Source organism: Patagioenas fasciata, chromosome 28 (genome assembly GCF_037038585.1).
Source record: "Patagioenas fasciata isolate bPatFas1 chromosome 28, bPatFas1.hap1, whole genome shotgun sequence".
In the NCBI taxonomy this organism is placed as follows: domain Eukaryota; kingdom Metazoa; phylum Chordata; class Aves; order Columbiformes; family Columbidae; genus Patagioenas; species Patagioenas fasciata.
In genome coordinates, this window is record NC_092547.1 from 956,951 (window position 1) to 971,208 (window position 14,258).

A 14,258-nucleotide genomic window follows, 5' to 3' on the forward strand; every position below is an offset into this window, starting at 1 on the left:
TCCCACCAGCAAACACCAGCCCCATGTGCCTGTGGCTCCAGCACTGCCTGGTCTCCTCAGCGTGATTCTCACCGAGCCGGGTGCCCTGATTTCCCTTTTAGGGAAGAGCAAGGGAGCGATAAACAAACCTTGAAGGCGTGGTCCAAGTTGGAGGCGTCATCAAAAGCCTGGATGAAAATGGTGCCCAGCCGACGGTCCATGTCTTCTACTTTCTGCTGGAAACCAAAGGCATCCTGCTCAAAGTCCTGCACAAAGGCAAAACACAAGCTGTGAGGCTGCAAGATGGCACTAGGAAGGTACCTGTAACTCCTCGATCCAGAGATGCCCTCTCTTATTCACCGTGAACTAAGCCACTCCTCTGGCCAATCTTCAGCCATCGCAACGTGGCAAAGTCCTCACGAAGCTTGAGAACATTTCTGTGCTGTCCCATGGCTGAGATGTTGGCCCTTTCTCTGGGAGGGACCCTTTGGTCCTGAGGGCTTTCCACAGCCCACATGGCACTATCTTCAGCCTACAGGCAAGATGGACTATTTCCACACCCTCTCCCCCACCACTTGGCCTGAAGACCACACCATCATCCAGAAAACCCACGGATGCACCTGCTGAGTCCCAAATCCAACCTACTTTCAAGTCAAAACAAGCCTGTGGTTCCATGGTGAGCTGGTTGTGAGTGAGGCAGTTTCAAAACACTCGCACAGGTTGCCCAGAGAGGCTGTGGAGTCTCCACACTTGGACATAGGTAATCTTGGAGATATTTCACCTGACCAGTCACAGTCCTGCTCTAGCTGAGCCTGCTTTGAGCAGGGAAGGTGGACTGGGTGATCTCCAGAGGTCCTTTTCAAACTCAACAGTACTGGGTTTCTGTAATTTCCATCATCTTCTTGCACTGCTTTTCTTGCTTCAATTGTAATAAATCCTTTGAACTTCAAGAGTAACATCTATATTTGTTTTCCTACACGTAAAAGAGTCCAAATCAAAGACTGAACTTGACAGTCCGTGACAGTCCTTCTGTTCTAGCTTGGACAAAACCACTAAAAATGAGGTCATGTGTCTCTTTTCCAAAGGACAAAGTGCAAGGAAATAGCTTTTACTATTGCTACTGCTGAGCTCCAGCAGATCCAGATGCCATGTTTTAGCTAAAAAAAACGGCTCCAGCAGTGGCAGAGGGTGCAAAACTAGAGCACTGAAAGAACAAACATGACTCAGAGTCACACAAATGGCCATGGGGTCACCAAACCCAAGCCACCTCCTGCAGAGCCACTGTCACCTCTCCTCTGTGCCTGCCCTGCTGAAGGAGGGGTGCTATGGAGCAAGCAGCTTTCCAGCAAGAAACACTGGGGACGTGCCACCCCCTGCAGAGATGTACTGGGAGCTGCAGGAAGCAAAGCACGAGCCACCCATCCCCACACCAGGCAGGTCCCAGAGGGCTGGGAATATTCCTTTAATTAAAGCACTACTGATAATAAAATAGAGCATCCTTGAATTCTGAGAGCCCCAGATGCCATGTGTTCATCTAGGCAGGAGCGAACACATCCCAGAGATGATCTGAGTTGGCCCTCATCAGGCAAACTACCTTGTTTTTCCAAAACTAAGACAGAGTCTTATATTAATTTTTGCTGCAAAAGATGCTTACTTTTTTACATGTATAGCTGCCTGGACCCTATTTAAATTGACTTTTTTATGAACTGTAACTAGGGCTAATTTTTTGAATAGGGTTCATATTTCAAGCATCCTGAAAAACCATGCTATAGCTTGTTTTTGGGGTAGGTCTTATTTTTGGGGAAACATGGTAAATACCAAGAGCAGGAAAGCAAAGAGATGTGGGTGTTGGTATAGCTCTTATACCTCAGCAAGCACCATGTACAGCAAAAGCTTGTGCATAACTCATGGAAATCCCAGTTTCCCAGCTGCACTGATCTAAGGTGCTGATCTAGCAAGATATGTTAGATATAGACGTGCAAGAAGTCCCAAATCTCTGCAGGAAAGGCCAGCGGCTCCCTGTTCCCTCCAGTACCAGATCAGATCATAATGAAAGGAGGAAAGAGCTGGGAAGAAGATAGCAGGAAACTGCTGCTTTGGAAACATGCACATGTTCCTGATGTTCCCGCAAACTGGTCCCACCTACCGTGTTGGTCAGGTCAAGACAGTCATAGGTTCGCTCTGAAAACACCTTGTATGCCTCCTGGAATTCCTCATACATGTCCAGGACCTGCTGGCCCAGGGTCTTCCCTTTAATCCCACTGAATTCAATTTTCTCCAGCTTCATCAAGTCCAAGGAAGTTGCCAGGAGATCCTTCAAAGTCAACGGAGGGAGACACAGGTCATGATGTTGACAAAAGAAGATGACAACAGTTGTCACGACAGAGTTGCACTTGCTGAGGGACCTTCCCAAGCACAGCGCTGGTGCTCAGGCTGGGTGGCAGGGATGGGAAGGGGGGAGCCTGATCTGCCTGTCCTGAGCATCAGTGGCTGCTCATAACACGTCCCTGCCCAGTGAGACCTGCTGCAGCCACTAGAAATACCATGACAACTGTAAAATCGCTTTTAAGTGTATTTAAAGGACAGATCCAAAGCAGGATATGAGACTCTTATATGTCATCCAGCATAGCTAAGAATCCCAATTTTATAGGTATTAACCAAGGACAGATTTCTAATATTTACAGGTACCCAAACTGTCCAAAGCTCCTGCGCAGTCAAACCTCCACGTGTCCAAGTGGGTGTTGCAGCACCTGCCCCGCTGGCCCTCTCTGCTGAGGTGGCACACGGGTCCTTCCCTTCCCTTCCCTTCCCATCCTCTGCAGCCTGGCAGTGTCACCTCTTGGGAAAATGTCCCGCTCCCCCAGTGGTGGTGGCAGCACTGGGCAGCTCTGCTGCCATCCCACCTCATCTGTCTCCCTAGGTAGGGCCAAGTAAGGGCTGGTTGAACATCCATTGTCTCAGAGGACCAGGAGAAATGTGCACAGGAATGTACTGGTGGCCACTCTCTGCTTGCACTTGTCCTGGGGCCACCCGAGCAGGGCAGCAGGTTTTACCACAGACACGTAATATGAAACAGTGCAACGAACCAAAGGAAAGGGATCCTTCCCTCTTCACGTGCTCATGGGCTACCCATGCACCAGTGTAACTGCAGCTTTTATGAAAATTCGAAAACAAATGCACATATCCATTCATATTCACTTCGACACACCAGCACATCCGCTTGAACAAATACCTAGTAAGGCAAAAAAATAATGTGGAAATACCAGTTGTCCCTTGCTTTGTCTTGCAAGGTTGCTTGAAATGAAGTGATGAGGGGAAATTGAGACGGAGAGAGATGCAGCAGTTTTCCTCATTAACAGGCTGGTGTGCACTATGCTTTTAATTATTGTTTTACAGCTCACTCCGCAGGCTCTCCCTCTGACTCCAGATACTGCAGCTTCTACTGTCCCTGGAGTGTGGGACAGCCACGGAAGGAGGAAACAGACACTGGTCAAAACGCACAGTGCCCCAGCTCAAAACCTCCCCACTGGCTTTTGTCTGCAGCCCATATCCACAGTGTGCCCATGGCATCCATGGAATCCCAGCAGTCAGTGCCCCAGAGCCTTTACAGGGTCCCAGTAAACCTGTCACCAACACTGTCCTCATGATAACCTGCAGTTATTCCTGTGTCTATTTATATTCCTCTCTACACTGACCAGCATAATTTGGTTTATTTCACATCAAACCCTACTGGAAACCATCATTATGAATACTTTTAAAATAGGCACCAGTCATGACAGTTTTCAACATAGTTAATTAAGGAACACATAAAAGTATATGGCACATTTAAAGCAGTAAAACTGCAAACACCAGCAACCTGTACACTGGCCATCCAACCCTACACACTGAGAACGCAGCAACAATCAACAAAGAAATTCATTTGGGATGTGTGTGGAGAGCAGATGAATGTGTGTGGTTAGCCACGTGAGAGATAACAGGTACATGCAAGGTCTGTACAAGAGGTACATACAGTATCTGTATAAGAGGTATATACAGTGTCTGTATAACAGGTACATATGGTGTCTGTATGTCTGTGGTCTCCAGACACAGCCATGTGGTAAGGAGAGCATAGGGAGCTCCCACATTCACACTCAGACCTGCTCTCTGCAGAACCTCTCCTGTGGCTCAAGGAGCCCTTGGCCACACTGGGAGCTCAGGGATGACAGCCCAATGTCCCTGCCTCAGGTGACAGATCTGGCAAACAGGGACACCCCTGAGCCACAGCACCCCAGTTTGATGGACTATGAGGATGCGAAGGGACAACCTGGTGAGGAACGTGTCCCTGCTCCTCCCCAGGCCCACGTGGCACAGCCAAGGGGATCCTGCCATCTGGCCTCTCCAAGACAGGCAGGACCCAGCTCTAGGGTGTCATAGAATCATAGAACCATTTCAGTTGGAAGAGACCCTTAAGATCATTGAGTCCAACCATAACCTAAATCTGTCTCTGATGGCACCAGGAGACCTGGGAGATTACATTGCTTTATTTACAGCTGTGCAAACCACACCTCCAGTAATCCTCCTTTTCTTGCCCCAACAGGAGCAAGGAGTCCAACGGGACTCCTGAGAGCAAAAAACACACCTATCAACCTGACCAGCTTACATATGCACTGAGCAGGACATAGTAAAACACAGTCTTAGACTCGCTGTAACAGGAGACCTAACAGCAAAAGAGTGGCCCCATTCCCTGGTATCAGGTGAAGCTATAGAAAGGAAAGATGCCAGCAAGTGATCTCCTGGCTACAGAGTTCTCCTGACGGTTTGCAATGTTTTTCAAGACCAGAGTCTCACCTCCACCATCTCCAGTCTCTTCAGGAAGGTGTCCAGCCTCGCAAACACCATCGTGGAGCTGAAGTCCCACTCCCTCACTTCTTGGCCTGGTTCATAATACATGTGCAGTTTTTCCCTTCTCTCCTCAAATGCCTCTTTGAACATGTTCAGGATACCGAGCACCATTCACACCTTGCCCAGGCTCTCCTCCATGTCCCCTTTCAGAAGGTCTTCTGGAGACAGGTACACCAGGGCCTGGAAGAGCAAAATCACACCTGAGAGGTCACTTCTGCCATCATGGAAAACAAGGACTTCTTGTGTTGAACACATTTGAACCTGTTTATTAAGTTAAATGTTGCCTAAAGAATCACTTTTCCAGGGAAGGACAATAGGAAGAAGGGGAGAGGGGACACAGGGGACTGCAAACACAGGCATCACAGCCACAGACCTGCTCAATGAGAAGGTTGCAGATCTCCTGGAGCAGCACCACTATCCGCACGGGCATGTTGTAGTGCTTGGAGGTGACCCAGATCAAACACACCACGTGGAGCAGGGGGAGCAGGAAAGGCTTCACCTCGCTGAACTCAACCCTCTCTACGTCTTCCAAGCGGCGCTTGAGGGGTGTCAGGCGCAGGTGAACGTCCTGAGCTTCAGTCAAAGCTGTGTTGAGAGACGTGAGAAGCGGTAAGAACCACCCAGCTGCGGTGTGCTGGGTTCCCAGCTAGGTGCTGGCCTCACCACATGGAAAAGTGCCTGGGAAAAGAAACTGTCCTGACAAGCACTGAGCACCCTCAGCCACCTGTGTGCTGCAGGTCACTCACTCGTGAACATCACTCACCTGCGGCAGTAACCAGAACAGAAATAAGCTGATGTGATGGCAGGGGACAGGGAGCTGGGACAGGGCTTCGTGGAGAGCCTGAGTCCACAACTGCTAAAAAGTCACACGGAATTTGCCCAACAGCACCAAAAATACAGTGCTGCCATGGCTGTGAGCCATGGCCTTGCTGTACAGCACGACAGGCTGTACAGCCTTGGCCTGAGCCCTTTTTAGCTCAGTTTTGGCTCAAGCAACTCCTTGTCCAGTGGGCAGATGACGACGGCCCCACTAGTCCTGACTGTAATAGAAAACCTGTCAGCAGTAAAGCAACTGATGTCTGACTCGTCGAAAGCTTTAGCTTAGCTCTGTACAGCTGTGTGGTTTTACCCTGAAGAATTACCCCAGAGCGCAAGCATTAATAAAACCAGATCGTTGTGCAATTAAACCTGTGGACCAACAAGAAGTGACAGAAGTGCTTGAATGCATGCAAAAATAACCCCTAAGGCCCAAGACCAAGGAAGAAGAGACTCCCACTATCAGCATCACCCTCCCAGCAAATCCACCAACAGCAGCCACACCAGTACAATGCCAGGGAAAGGGGCAGAGACTTAAAAGCAGGTGCACACAAATCTGAACTGCGCTGTAATGGAAATTAACAATTATAGTCCAAATTATCCAATTAGGGTTAGTATCGCTGTAGCCGGATTAAAACCAAATATTTGTTGTATTTTGATTAAACCCTTAAAGTATTAATTAGTTTAACAATGAACCCTTGGCTCCTTATATAAGGGGTGTTTCTCCAGCCCATTTAAACTGCACAATGCAGAGTGTGACACAGATCCTTAAGAGATTCAATGTTTGCACGTGAAGTGGTGAAGAACAGTGTTTTCTGCCAGCACGTGCACAGCTAACACAGTCTAGATGGTTTCATTGTGCCAGAGAGCAGCTGGGTTGGACATGGATGTCCAGCTGTGTTGGTCTGCAGGGACAGACCAGCAGGACTACACCGTTTTTCACTACAGACAGGGATTTGCAATATTTCCTTGGGCTGCGCTCAACTCCCCTAAGCAAAGCAAAGCAAGGAAATTCGGGCTGCAGTGGCCAAAGCCTGAGAAGCAGCGCTCTAACAAAGCAGTCTTAGGTACAAGATCTGTCCTCTTAGTCTGAACTCCCATTCCTGCATAATAACACCAGAGGAGCTGGTGGAAGTTGAGGTGAGTCCTGTTAGAGTAATGCAAACACTTTATTACAGCAGAATAAATTCCCAAACCCATTCACCCTGAACTTTGGCAAGAGTCTGGCTCAACAGACCAGCGATGGAGCTTGTCCCAGCCTGGAAACAAAAGCCTAGACTCAAGCACAAGCAGCCCAGTCTCAATTCACAAACTAGAAAGATTTGGCTTGAAATCAGTCACACCAGGCCATGAAGAAAGGCCAGAAGCCAGCACTGTGGTAAAGTTGCCCCAGCATCTCACCTGCCTCAACATCCATTAGCATGGTTTTGAAGGCTGGGATGTAGCTGCTCTCAACTCTCTCCAGCAGCTCCATCATGTTCCTGACCTTCCTCGTTGTCAGCTGGTTGTAAATGCATTCCAGGTCATCACACCTACAGCAACCGAGACACAGAATCACAGAATCAGTTGGTTGGAAGAGACCCTCAAGATCATCGAGTCCAACCATAACCTAACCCCTGGCACTGCCCCATGTCCCTGAGAATGTCATCTCTGTGACTGTTCAACCCCTCCAGGAATGGTGACTCCACCACTGCCCTGGGCAGCCTGTTCCAATGCTTCACAACCCCTTCTGGGAAGAAATGTTTCCTAATATCCAACCTCAGCCTCCCCTGGCGCAACTTGAGGCCGTTTCCTCTCATCCTGGCGCTTGTTCCTGGGGAGCAGAGCCCGACCCCCCCTGGCTCCAAGCTCCTTTCAGGCAGTGCAGAGATCAGAAGGTCTCCCCTCAGCTCCTGTTCTCCAGCTGAACCCCCCAGGTCCCTCAGCCGCTCCCATCACACTTGTGCTCCAGCCCCTCACCAGCTCTATTCCCTTCTCTCAACTCACTCCACTACCTCAAGGTCTTTCTTGGCCTGAGGGGCCCAAAACTGATTTGAGGTTTGGCTTCCCCAGCGCTGAGTACAGTGGGACAGTCATTGCCCTGGGCCTGCTGGCCACACTGTTCTTGATGCACACCAGGATGCTGGTGGCCATGTTACCCACCTACACTGGGCCATCAGCTGTCCCCCAACATCATCTGTTTCCCCTGGGCCTGATTCAGGGCTTCCTCCAGCTACACATGGACTGTGGAAATGGGAGAAAGCTGCATGAGGCACAGACAAACCCTACAGGACAGAAAGTGCTGAGTTCAGCATGACAGCAGCTCTGCTACTGACAGAACATCGCTGAAAAAAAGCCATCGTGTTTCTGCAGGCATTAGCAACAGCTCTCCAGCCAGCAGGGCTTTGCCCCGAGTCAGCCTGAACCAGTACAGCACAAAGGTTTTCAAAGGGCAGGAGGAAATACCACTCCCAGGCTCCTGAGCATCTAAAGTCCCTCTGGCCCTGACAGATGAACAGCAGCCAGCTGAGATGCACCATTTCCAGACAGCCCCCAGCAGGTGTCCATCAGCAATTACTCCTGTGGATGGCTCCTAGTGAACAGTGACGAAAGAGTGCCCAGAGCGGGTGTGGAGTCTCCTTCTCTGAGACATTCGAACCCGCCTGGACCCACCTGTGTGATCTGCTCTGTGACCCTGCGTGAGCAGGGCTTGGACTGGGGGATCTGCAGAGGTCCCTTCAGCCCAACCAGCCTGGGATCCTGTAAAGGGCATTTCTGAAAAAAGTCCCTTGAGGTGTAGCCCCTGTGGTGGGGCTAAGTTAAAACACAGCCAGCTGCCCAGTGACCTCCCAGGCACTTTGCAGATCATGATGATTTTCTGTGCGGGAGCAATTTTCCTTAGTTGAAGCCTACATGAACCCCAAGTGGCCTGTTCTTCTCAACTCATGGAATTAGCAGCTCCACCACCAGCACTCTCCCTCTACACAAAACCAGCACCACAGGGCACCATGCACTGGCCAGGCTGCTCTGGGTACCTGTTCTTCCAGAACTCCAGCTCCACCTTCGGGTTCGGATTGCTGCCTTGCAGGAGAGGCTCTGAAGACTCTTTCTTCAGTGCCTCCTGGATCTGGTGGCTCCAGTCTATGATGGCCGACTCCATGGCATACACCAGAGATTTATCTATCCGTTCCATGCTGTAGTAAACAGAGTACGTGATTAACTTTGTTGATGTGCATTGCTCAGTTGGATCTACTTCCAATGGCCGTGTGGGCAGCTGGATTTTACAGGGTTTCACATTTCAAAACCACAAAACAATCAAACCCCATAAGATTTTGTCACTGGTTTAATATAGGAATTACACTCTGGAGAAAACGGCTGAATGTCTGCAGCAGTGTGGGCAACAACACTGTTCATAAAGTGAATGGTGGAAATGAAGAGCCAGTCGCCACCTCTCTGCACAGCCAGTCATTGTCACATCAGATCCATTCAGGTTCAGGATCTGACCTGGAGACTCACACATCCAGCGAGATTCTCTCTCCCCATACCATTCTCCCTCAAAATATTCTACATCCCTGCAGTCATTAACTCACTTAATTCAGCAAGAAACACCACCAAGTGGGCTGGGAAGCTGAGGACAGGTCACCCCACTGCCTTGGAAGCAGTAACTTCTCACAAAATCCCACCCGCACCACGTCCTGTCTGAGGAGTGATTCATTCCACTGCACCCACACATCTCCTGGGGTTCCACAGGGGCACGCACGCAGCCCAGACACGATGACAACTTGATGTACAAACGCATCTGCTTCTCTGGACCTTCCAGAACCTGTTATTTTGGGGTGGTACTCACGATTTCTCATTTTCCAGATCAATGTCCTCAATTCCCTCTGAGCCAGCCGGGAGAGGCAGCAAGGTCTTGCCGTCTACTTGGCCAACAACTGTGAAAATGGTACTTTTGAGGTTGTGGACATGACGCACGATGTCTTGTGACACCACTTGTGGCCAGCCCTGATGGTTCTTCTTGTTCGTTAGGATGGGCACGATCACCTACAGCGGGAGTCACGGAAGACCAATGGAGAAAAAAGTGCAGCAGGAGACGGACAGGCCACCAGGCTCTGAGGTCTGTGCTTGGCCAAGCCTGGAGACCCATATCCATTGCTGTCTCAAGCAGTTCCCATGTGAAATAGAGGCAGCTGATGATGAATGGGCATCTCTACAGGCCCACTTTATACAGCAGAACACCCTTTTCCCCAAATCCAAGCAGCCAAGGAGGGTGGAAGCCAGTAGGCAAAGTGAGCAGCCCCATCCCCAGGCTCTCCCAGCCTTTCAAGCCCGCAACTGGAGATGGCCCCATGGGCTGCTGTCCCTTGCCCTCACAACTGTCCCCGGTGCTTGGTCCCCATGTCCCTGCCCATGGGCACAGCCGTCAGGCTGCCCTTTGAGCCTGCCAGGGCTGGGCTGAGCTCAGTGTGCTGCAAGGGAAGGTCTGCTGGTACCCCCTGGGATACACTGGTGGTGAGGGTCCCCCAGGTCCCAGCTGCAGCCCACCAAACAGGAGCTTTGCCTTTATCAGCACTTTTACTGACCCGGCAGCATGGGGTTGTGGGGCTGGTCGGGGTTTGCCCAGATTTGAGCTGCTTTTGGCTTGTTTGAGCTGTGACAGCAACACCGTGTCTGTCACCTATCCTGGCTGGCTCTGCACTGGGACCAGCCTGTGGCAACAGCCTAACAAAGCCAGGTTGTCCCTAGTGACAAACAACAGCCCTTTGTGTTACTGGACTCAGGGTGGGGGTAGGGGAGGGGGGGAGGTGACTAAAGGCATAAAAATAGCTGCAAATGGACATCAAATTGAAACGGAATAAAGCAGCTCAGCACCTCCACGGTGCTGTCCCAGGATGCTGAAGACTCTTTGGAACTGTGGCTGGCTCTGTAGACCCGAAGAAGACCCGACCAGCCACCTTCGTGCCCAGGGAGCCGTGGGAAGGGGGAGCACAACCCCAGGGAACACACGGGCAGGTGCTGACGAGTTCACCTTCAGCAGTTTTAGCTGCATTATTAGCAAGATGTGTCTCTATTACTTAAAGCATGTGGACTGCTAATGCCAGTGATGTTGTAACCAGGCAAATGATAGCCGTTCATTTTCTTTCTGACTGTTAAAATGATAACTGGACTCAGGATGAAGCCCCAGCCCACAGAGCAGGTGTGTTCCCTTCGGCACCGCAGGAGTGAAGCAACAAGTGGACAAGGTCACCAGCTGTGACCCCTCACTGAATAAAGACAAAGTGTGGGCAGAGGAACACACGACCCCAACCCCAGGAAATTCAAGACCTTTTTCACCTTCACGCAGACCCACCCCATCTGCCTGACCCAGCACCACCGCTGCTTTTGCCTTCAAGTGAAGCTTGAGAGGAAAATAGGATGAAAACCAGGCACAATCTGCTCCCTGCAGAAATACTGCATGTCTGCACAGGGGAGAGCAGAGCCTGCAAACACGCAGCTGGGACGCACAATCCCGGCTCCCAAAGGCATTCAGAAAACAGGATTTAACAGGATCTGCCAAAGTGTTCCTACCCCACCATCTACCCATAGCAGACGGTGCTTGCAATGCTATTGGCCAGCCGTGATGCAAAACCACTGTTTGTGCAGACTTCGCAAGACCACGGGGCTCATCAAAACAAAAGCTCCCCGTATAAATAATGTGTTTTCTCACAAAACCAGGATAACCAGTCTGGCAGCCTGCTCTTGGGAATCCAATCTATCAGTCACCATCTTAATATACCAAACATCATGATCAGAGCTTCTCAAATCCAGCAGCTCCTCTGCTTTCCCATTACAGCCTCATTCCTGAGACTTCTCCAGGTGAGGAGCCATCAGGAATAAACCGAAACAACATTGTCTAGTTCAGGCTAATAACACAGCAAAGCAAAAGCACTCGAACCTCTTGACGATCTCTTTAAGAAAACATCAGCCCACCTGAGATAACCCGACACTGAGCTACAGGAGGCTCCTGAACATCACAAAACACTTTTTCACTATGAGAGTAATCGAGCACTGGCCCAGGTTGCTCAAAGAGGTTGTGAAGTCTCCATCCTTAGAGATAATGAAGAGCTACCTGGACATGGCCCTGGGCAACTGGCTCTGGATGGCCCTGCTTGAGCAGGGGTTTGGAGTAGGTGACCTGCAGATGTCCCCTCCAGCACCTGTGGGTACATCAGTCCCACAAGGACCCCACTGATAGAGCTGATGTGGATCAGCATTCAGGTGGTTTATATGAGTTCTAAAGCCGTCCATGGTACTGCAAAGGGCAGAGTTAAGGGTACAAGTGCATCAGCAGAGAAGGGAGGGAGGCCAAGGAGCCTGTCTGTAGGAGGGGACACCTTCCCCGCTGCCATGTGCGAGGGGCACCCGGTACTCATGGGTGCCAGGGCTCCCTCTGCACCTCCGGGGCTGCCCAGGCCTCACAGGATCCCAGCCTGGTTAGGTTGAAGGGATCTCTGCAGATCCCCCAGTCCAAGCCCTGCTCACGCAGGGTCACAGAGCAGATCACACAGGTGGGTCCAGGCGGGTTTCAATGTCTCAGAGAAGGAGACTCCACACCCGCCCTGGGCAGCCTGGCCAGGCTCTGCCATCTCCCAGCAAACAAATTTCTCCTCATGTTGAGCCTGCCCCCGTGGCCCCTCATCCTCACCTCCTCCACGAGGGCGGCAAAGTGCCGCAGGGCATCGGCGGGCAGGTCCCCGCAGAGCAGCTCCCCGGGGCCGGCGCCGGGGGCCCGCAGGAAGAACAGCCCCTTGCGGCGGGCGGCGGGGGCGGCCCCAGCTCCAGCTCCCCGGCCGGGCCCCGCCAGAGCAGCAGCGCCGGCCCCGCCGGCCCCGCCAGGAAGCTCCGCAGCAGCGGCCCCGCCGCCTCCCCGCCTGCCCAGCGCTCCCAGCGCTCCGCCGGCACCCCCAGCCCCCGCGCCGCGCACCGGCACAGCCGCTCGGCGCCGGGCACCGGCTCCACCGCCTGCTCCATCCGGCCGGCACCGGCGGGTGTTGGCGGGGAAGAGCCGCGTTGCCCGGGGGAAGGGACACTGCGAGGAGCCGGGGGCGGGCCGGGGCGGGACCCAGCTCGCCTGGGAGACGCAGCTGCCCCGGGCAACCACGGGTATCAACACAAGCTGGGGATGGAGGGCCTGAGAGCAGCCCTGCGAAGGACTTGGGGGTGCTGGGGGATGCTCCCTCTGGGGGGGGTCTGGATACCACTGGATCCACCTGGGCACCCCCAAAGTGGCTTTTTAGCACTTATTTTTCTCCTGAAAAAGCAAACACAGTGGGGCTTTCTCCCATCCTGCCCCATGGAACCCCACTCAGACCACACCAGTGCTTGGTTGCCCATCACCATTTATTGCAGCTGCTGCCTGCTCAGCGCCCAGGGCAGTGGGACCGGGCCCGAGACCCCCATCCTGCCCGGCTGTCAGGGAGTGATTCACTGCGGGGGGTGGAAACTGGGGATCCCGTACCCCTATATATATGCTAAACCAAATTATTCGGTTGCAAGCAGTGGTTGAAATAATAAGCAACCAGACGGCTGAGGCACCGAATCTCATAGCGAGACAATTGTCTCAGACCAGAGCTGCAGTGTACCAAAATCAGGGAGCGTGAGATTGGCTTTTAGCTGAAGAGAGGGGGGCGTCTGTGGGAAACTGAATACTTCGGAGTGTTGTTTGGAAAGAGATAACGATGGGGAAGCCATAATGAAAATAGCAGAGGAGATAAAACGCGTTGCACATGTACCAGTACAGAAGTGGAATTCTATACTTACTAGCCATTGGTGGGGAGCCTGGTGGAAGAAAATAGGCTTCATGATAGTATGTGCATTTCTGGGTTTACTGTTTGTGCCACGTACGACCCCGTGCTTTGTTCAGTTAATACATTCAGTAGTCCAAGTCCTCCCCACCCCCCGCCAGCGAGTTCGCCTCCCCCCCGGGAAGCCGGGGCGTCCCTGCCGGCTCCGTGCCCGGGGTGGACGGGGGTGGACGGCGGGGGGGGGTGGACGGGGGCGGGGGGGGCACGCGGGCGTCCCGCGGTTTCTCAGCCCCGCTGTCGGAGGCCTAACCCCCTCACCTGCCCGTGCTGCCGCCTCCCGCGCTTCTTCCTCGGTGGCTCGCTCGCTCGGTCCCTCGGCCCGCTGCCCGCCCCGGCCGCGGGCTGAAGAAGAAACCGACCCCGCCAGCGGCTTTGCCTCCCCCCGGGGAGGCATAGAGACACCGCGTCCCCGTCCCCGCCTCCCCGTCCCGGCCCGCCTGCCTCCCTGCCTACCCGCGCGCGGGGTTCCTCGGCCGATCGGCAAGACGCTCCCGCGCTGGCCTCCCCGCGACCGCCCGCCCGACGGGCTTGACTCCGAGCGACTGACCGTTGGGCACCTGGCGGGGGGCAGGGGGCCGGTTGCCGGGCGGCGGGGAGAGCGCGCATGCGCGGCGCGCGCAGTTGCCGACCCCCTCCGGCCCTTCCCGCGGGTGGGCCGGAGGGGGCGGGGGGCAAGGCGAGGGCGGGAGAGACCGCGCTTTGGGGTGCGGGCGGGGGGGGGGGGGTGTTTGTGCTCGCCGTGCAGTCTGAGCCGGAACA

The 14,258-nt window shown here is 53.1% G+C and overlaps 2 protein-coding genes across 2 annotated transcripts; both read right to left on the reverse strand.

Moving 5' to 3' along the window:
- Window positions 1-68: 68 nt before the first annotated feature.
- On the reverse strand, window positions 69-4,971 carry LOC139825732 (dynein axonemal heavy chain 9-like). The gene is made up of 3 exons (XM_071799830.1): window positions 4,807-4,971; window positions 2,126-2,293; window positions 69-245 (listed from the first exon to the last, which is right to left on the reverse strand). The coding sequence occupies exons 1-3, from the start codon at window positions 4,969-4,971 to the stop codon at window positions 69-71; spliced, it is 510 nt and encodes a 169-aa protein (XP_071655931.1).
- LOC139825733 (dynein axonemal heavy chain 9-like) lies at window positions 4,961-14,105 on the reverse strand. The gene is made up of 6 exons (XM_071799832.1): window positions 13,953-14,105; window positions 9,503-9,699; window positions 8,691-8,849; window positions 7,078-7,208; window positions 5,234-5,445; window positions 4,961-5,040 (listed from the first exon to the last, which is right to left on the reverse strand). The coding sequence occupies exons 1-6, from the start codon at window positions 14,103-14,105 to the stop codon at window positions 4,972-4,974; spliced, it is 921 nt and encodes a 306-aa protein (XP_071655933.1). The 3' UTR covers window positions 4,961-4,971.
- Window positions 14,106-14,258: the final 153 nt, after the last annotated feature.

What these genes read in the sequence shown, in the direction of transcription:
- LOC139825732 (XM_071799830.1), bottom strand. Translation starts at nt 4,971, where the DNA reads ATGGTGCTCGGTATCCTGAACATGTTCAAAGAGGCATTTGAGGAGAGA. An exon ending in AGAGACTGGAGATGGTGGAG is followed by an intron (nt 2,294 to 4,806) that starts GTGAGACTCTGG and finishes TTGACTTTGAAG; the next exon opens with GATCTCCTGGCAACTTCCTT. An exon ending in GTCTTGACCTGACCAACACG is followed by an intron (nt 246 to 2,125) that starts GTAGGTGGGACC and finishes GCCTTTGTGCAG; the next exon opens with GACTTTGAGCAGGATGCCTT.
- LOC139825733 (XM_071799832.1), bottom strand. Translation starts at nt 14,105, where the DNA reads ATGCGCGCTCTCCCCGCCGCCCGGCAACCGGCCCCCTGCCCCCCGCCA. An exon ending in CCGAGGAACCCCGCGCGCGG is followed by an intron (nt 9,700 to 13,952) that starts GTAGGCAGGGAG and finishes CTCCCGCTGTAG; the next exon opens with GTGATCGTGCCCATCCTAAC. An exon ending in CTGGAGTTCTGGAAGAACAG is followed by an intron (nt 7,209 to 8,690) that starts GTACCCAGAGCA and finishes CGGTTGCTGTAG; the next exon opens with GTGTGATGACCTGGAATGCA.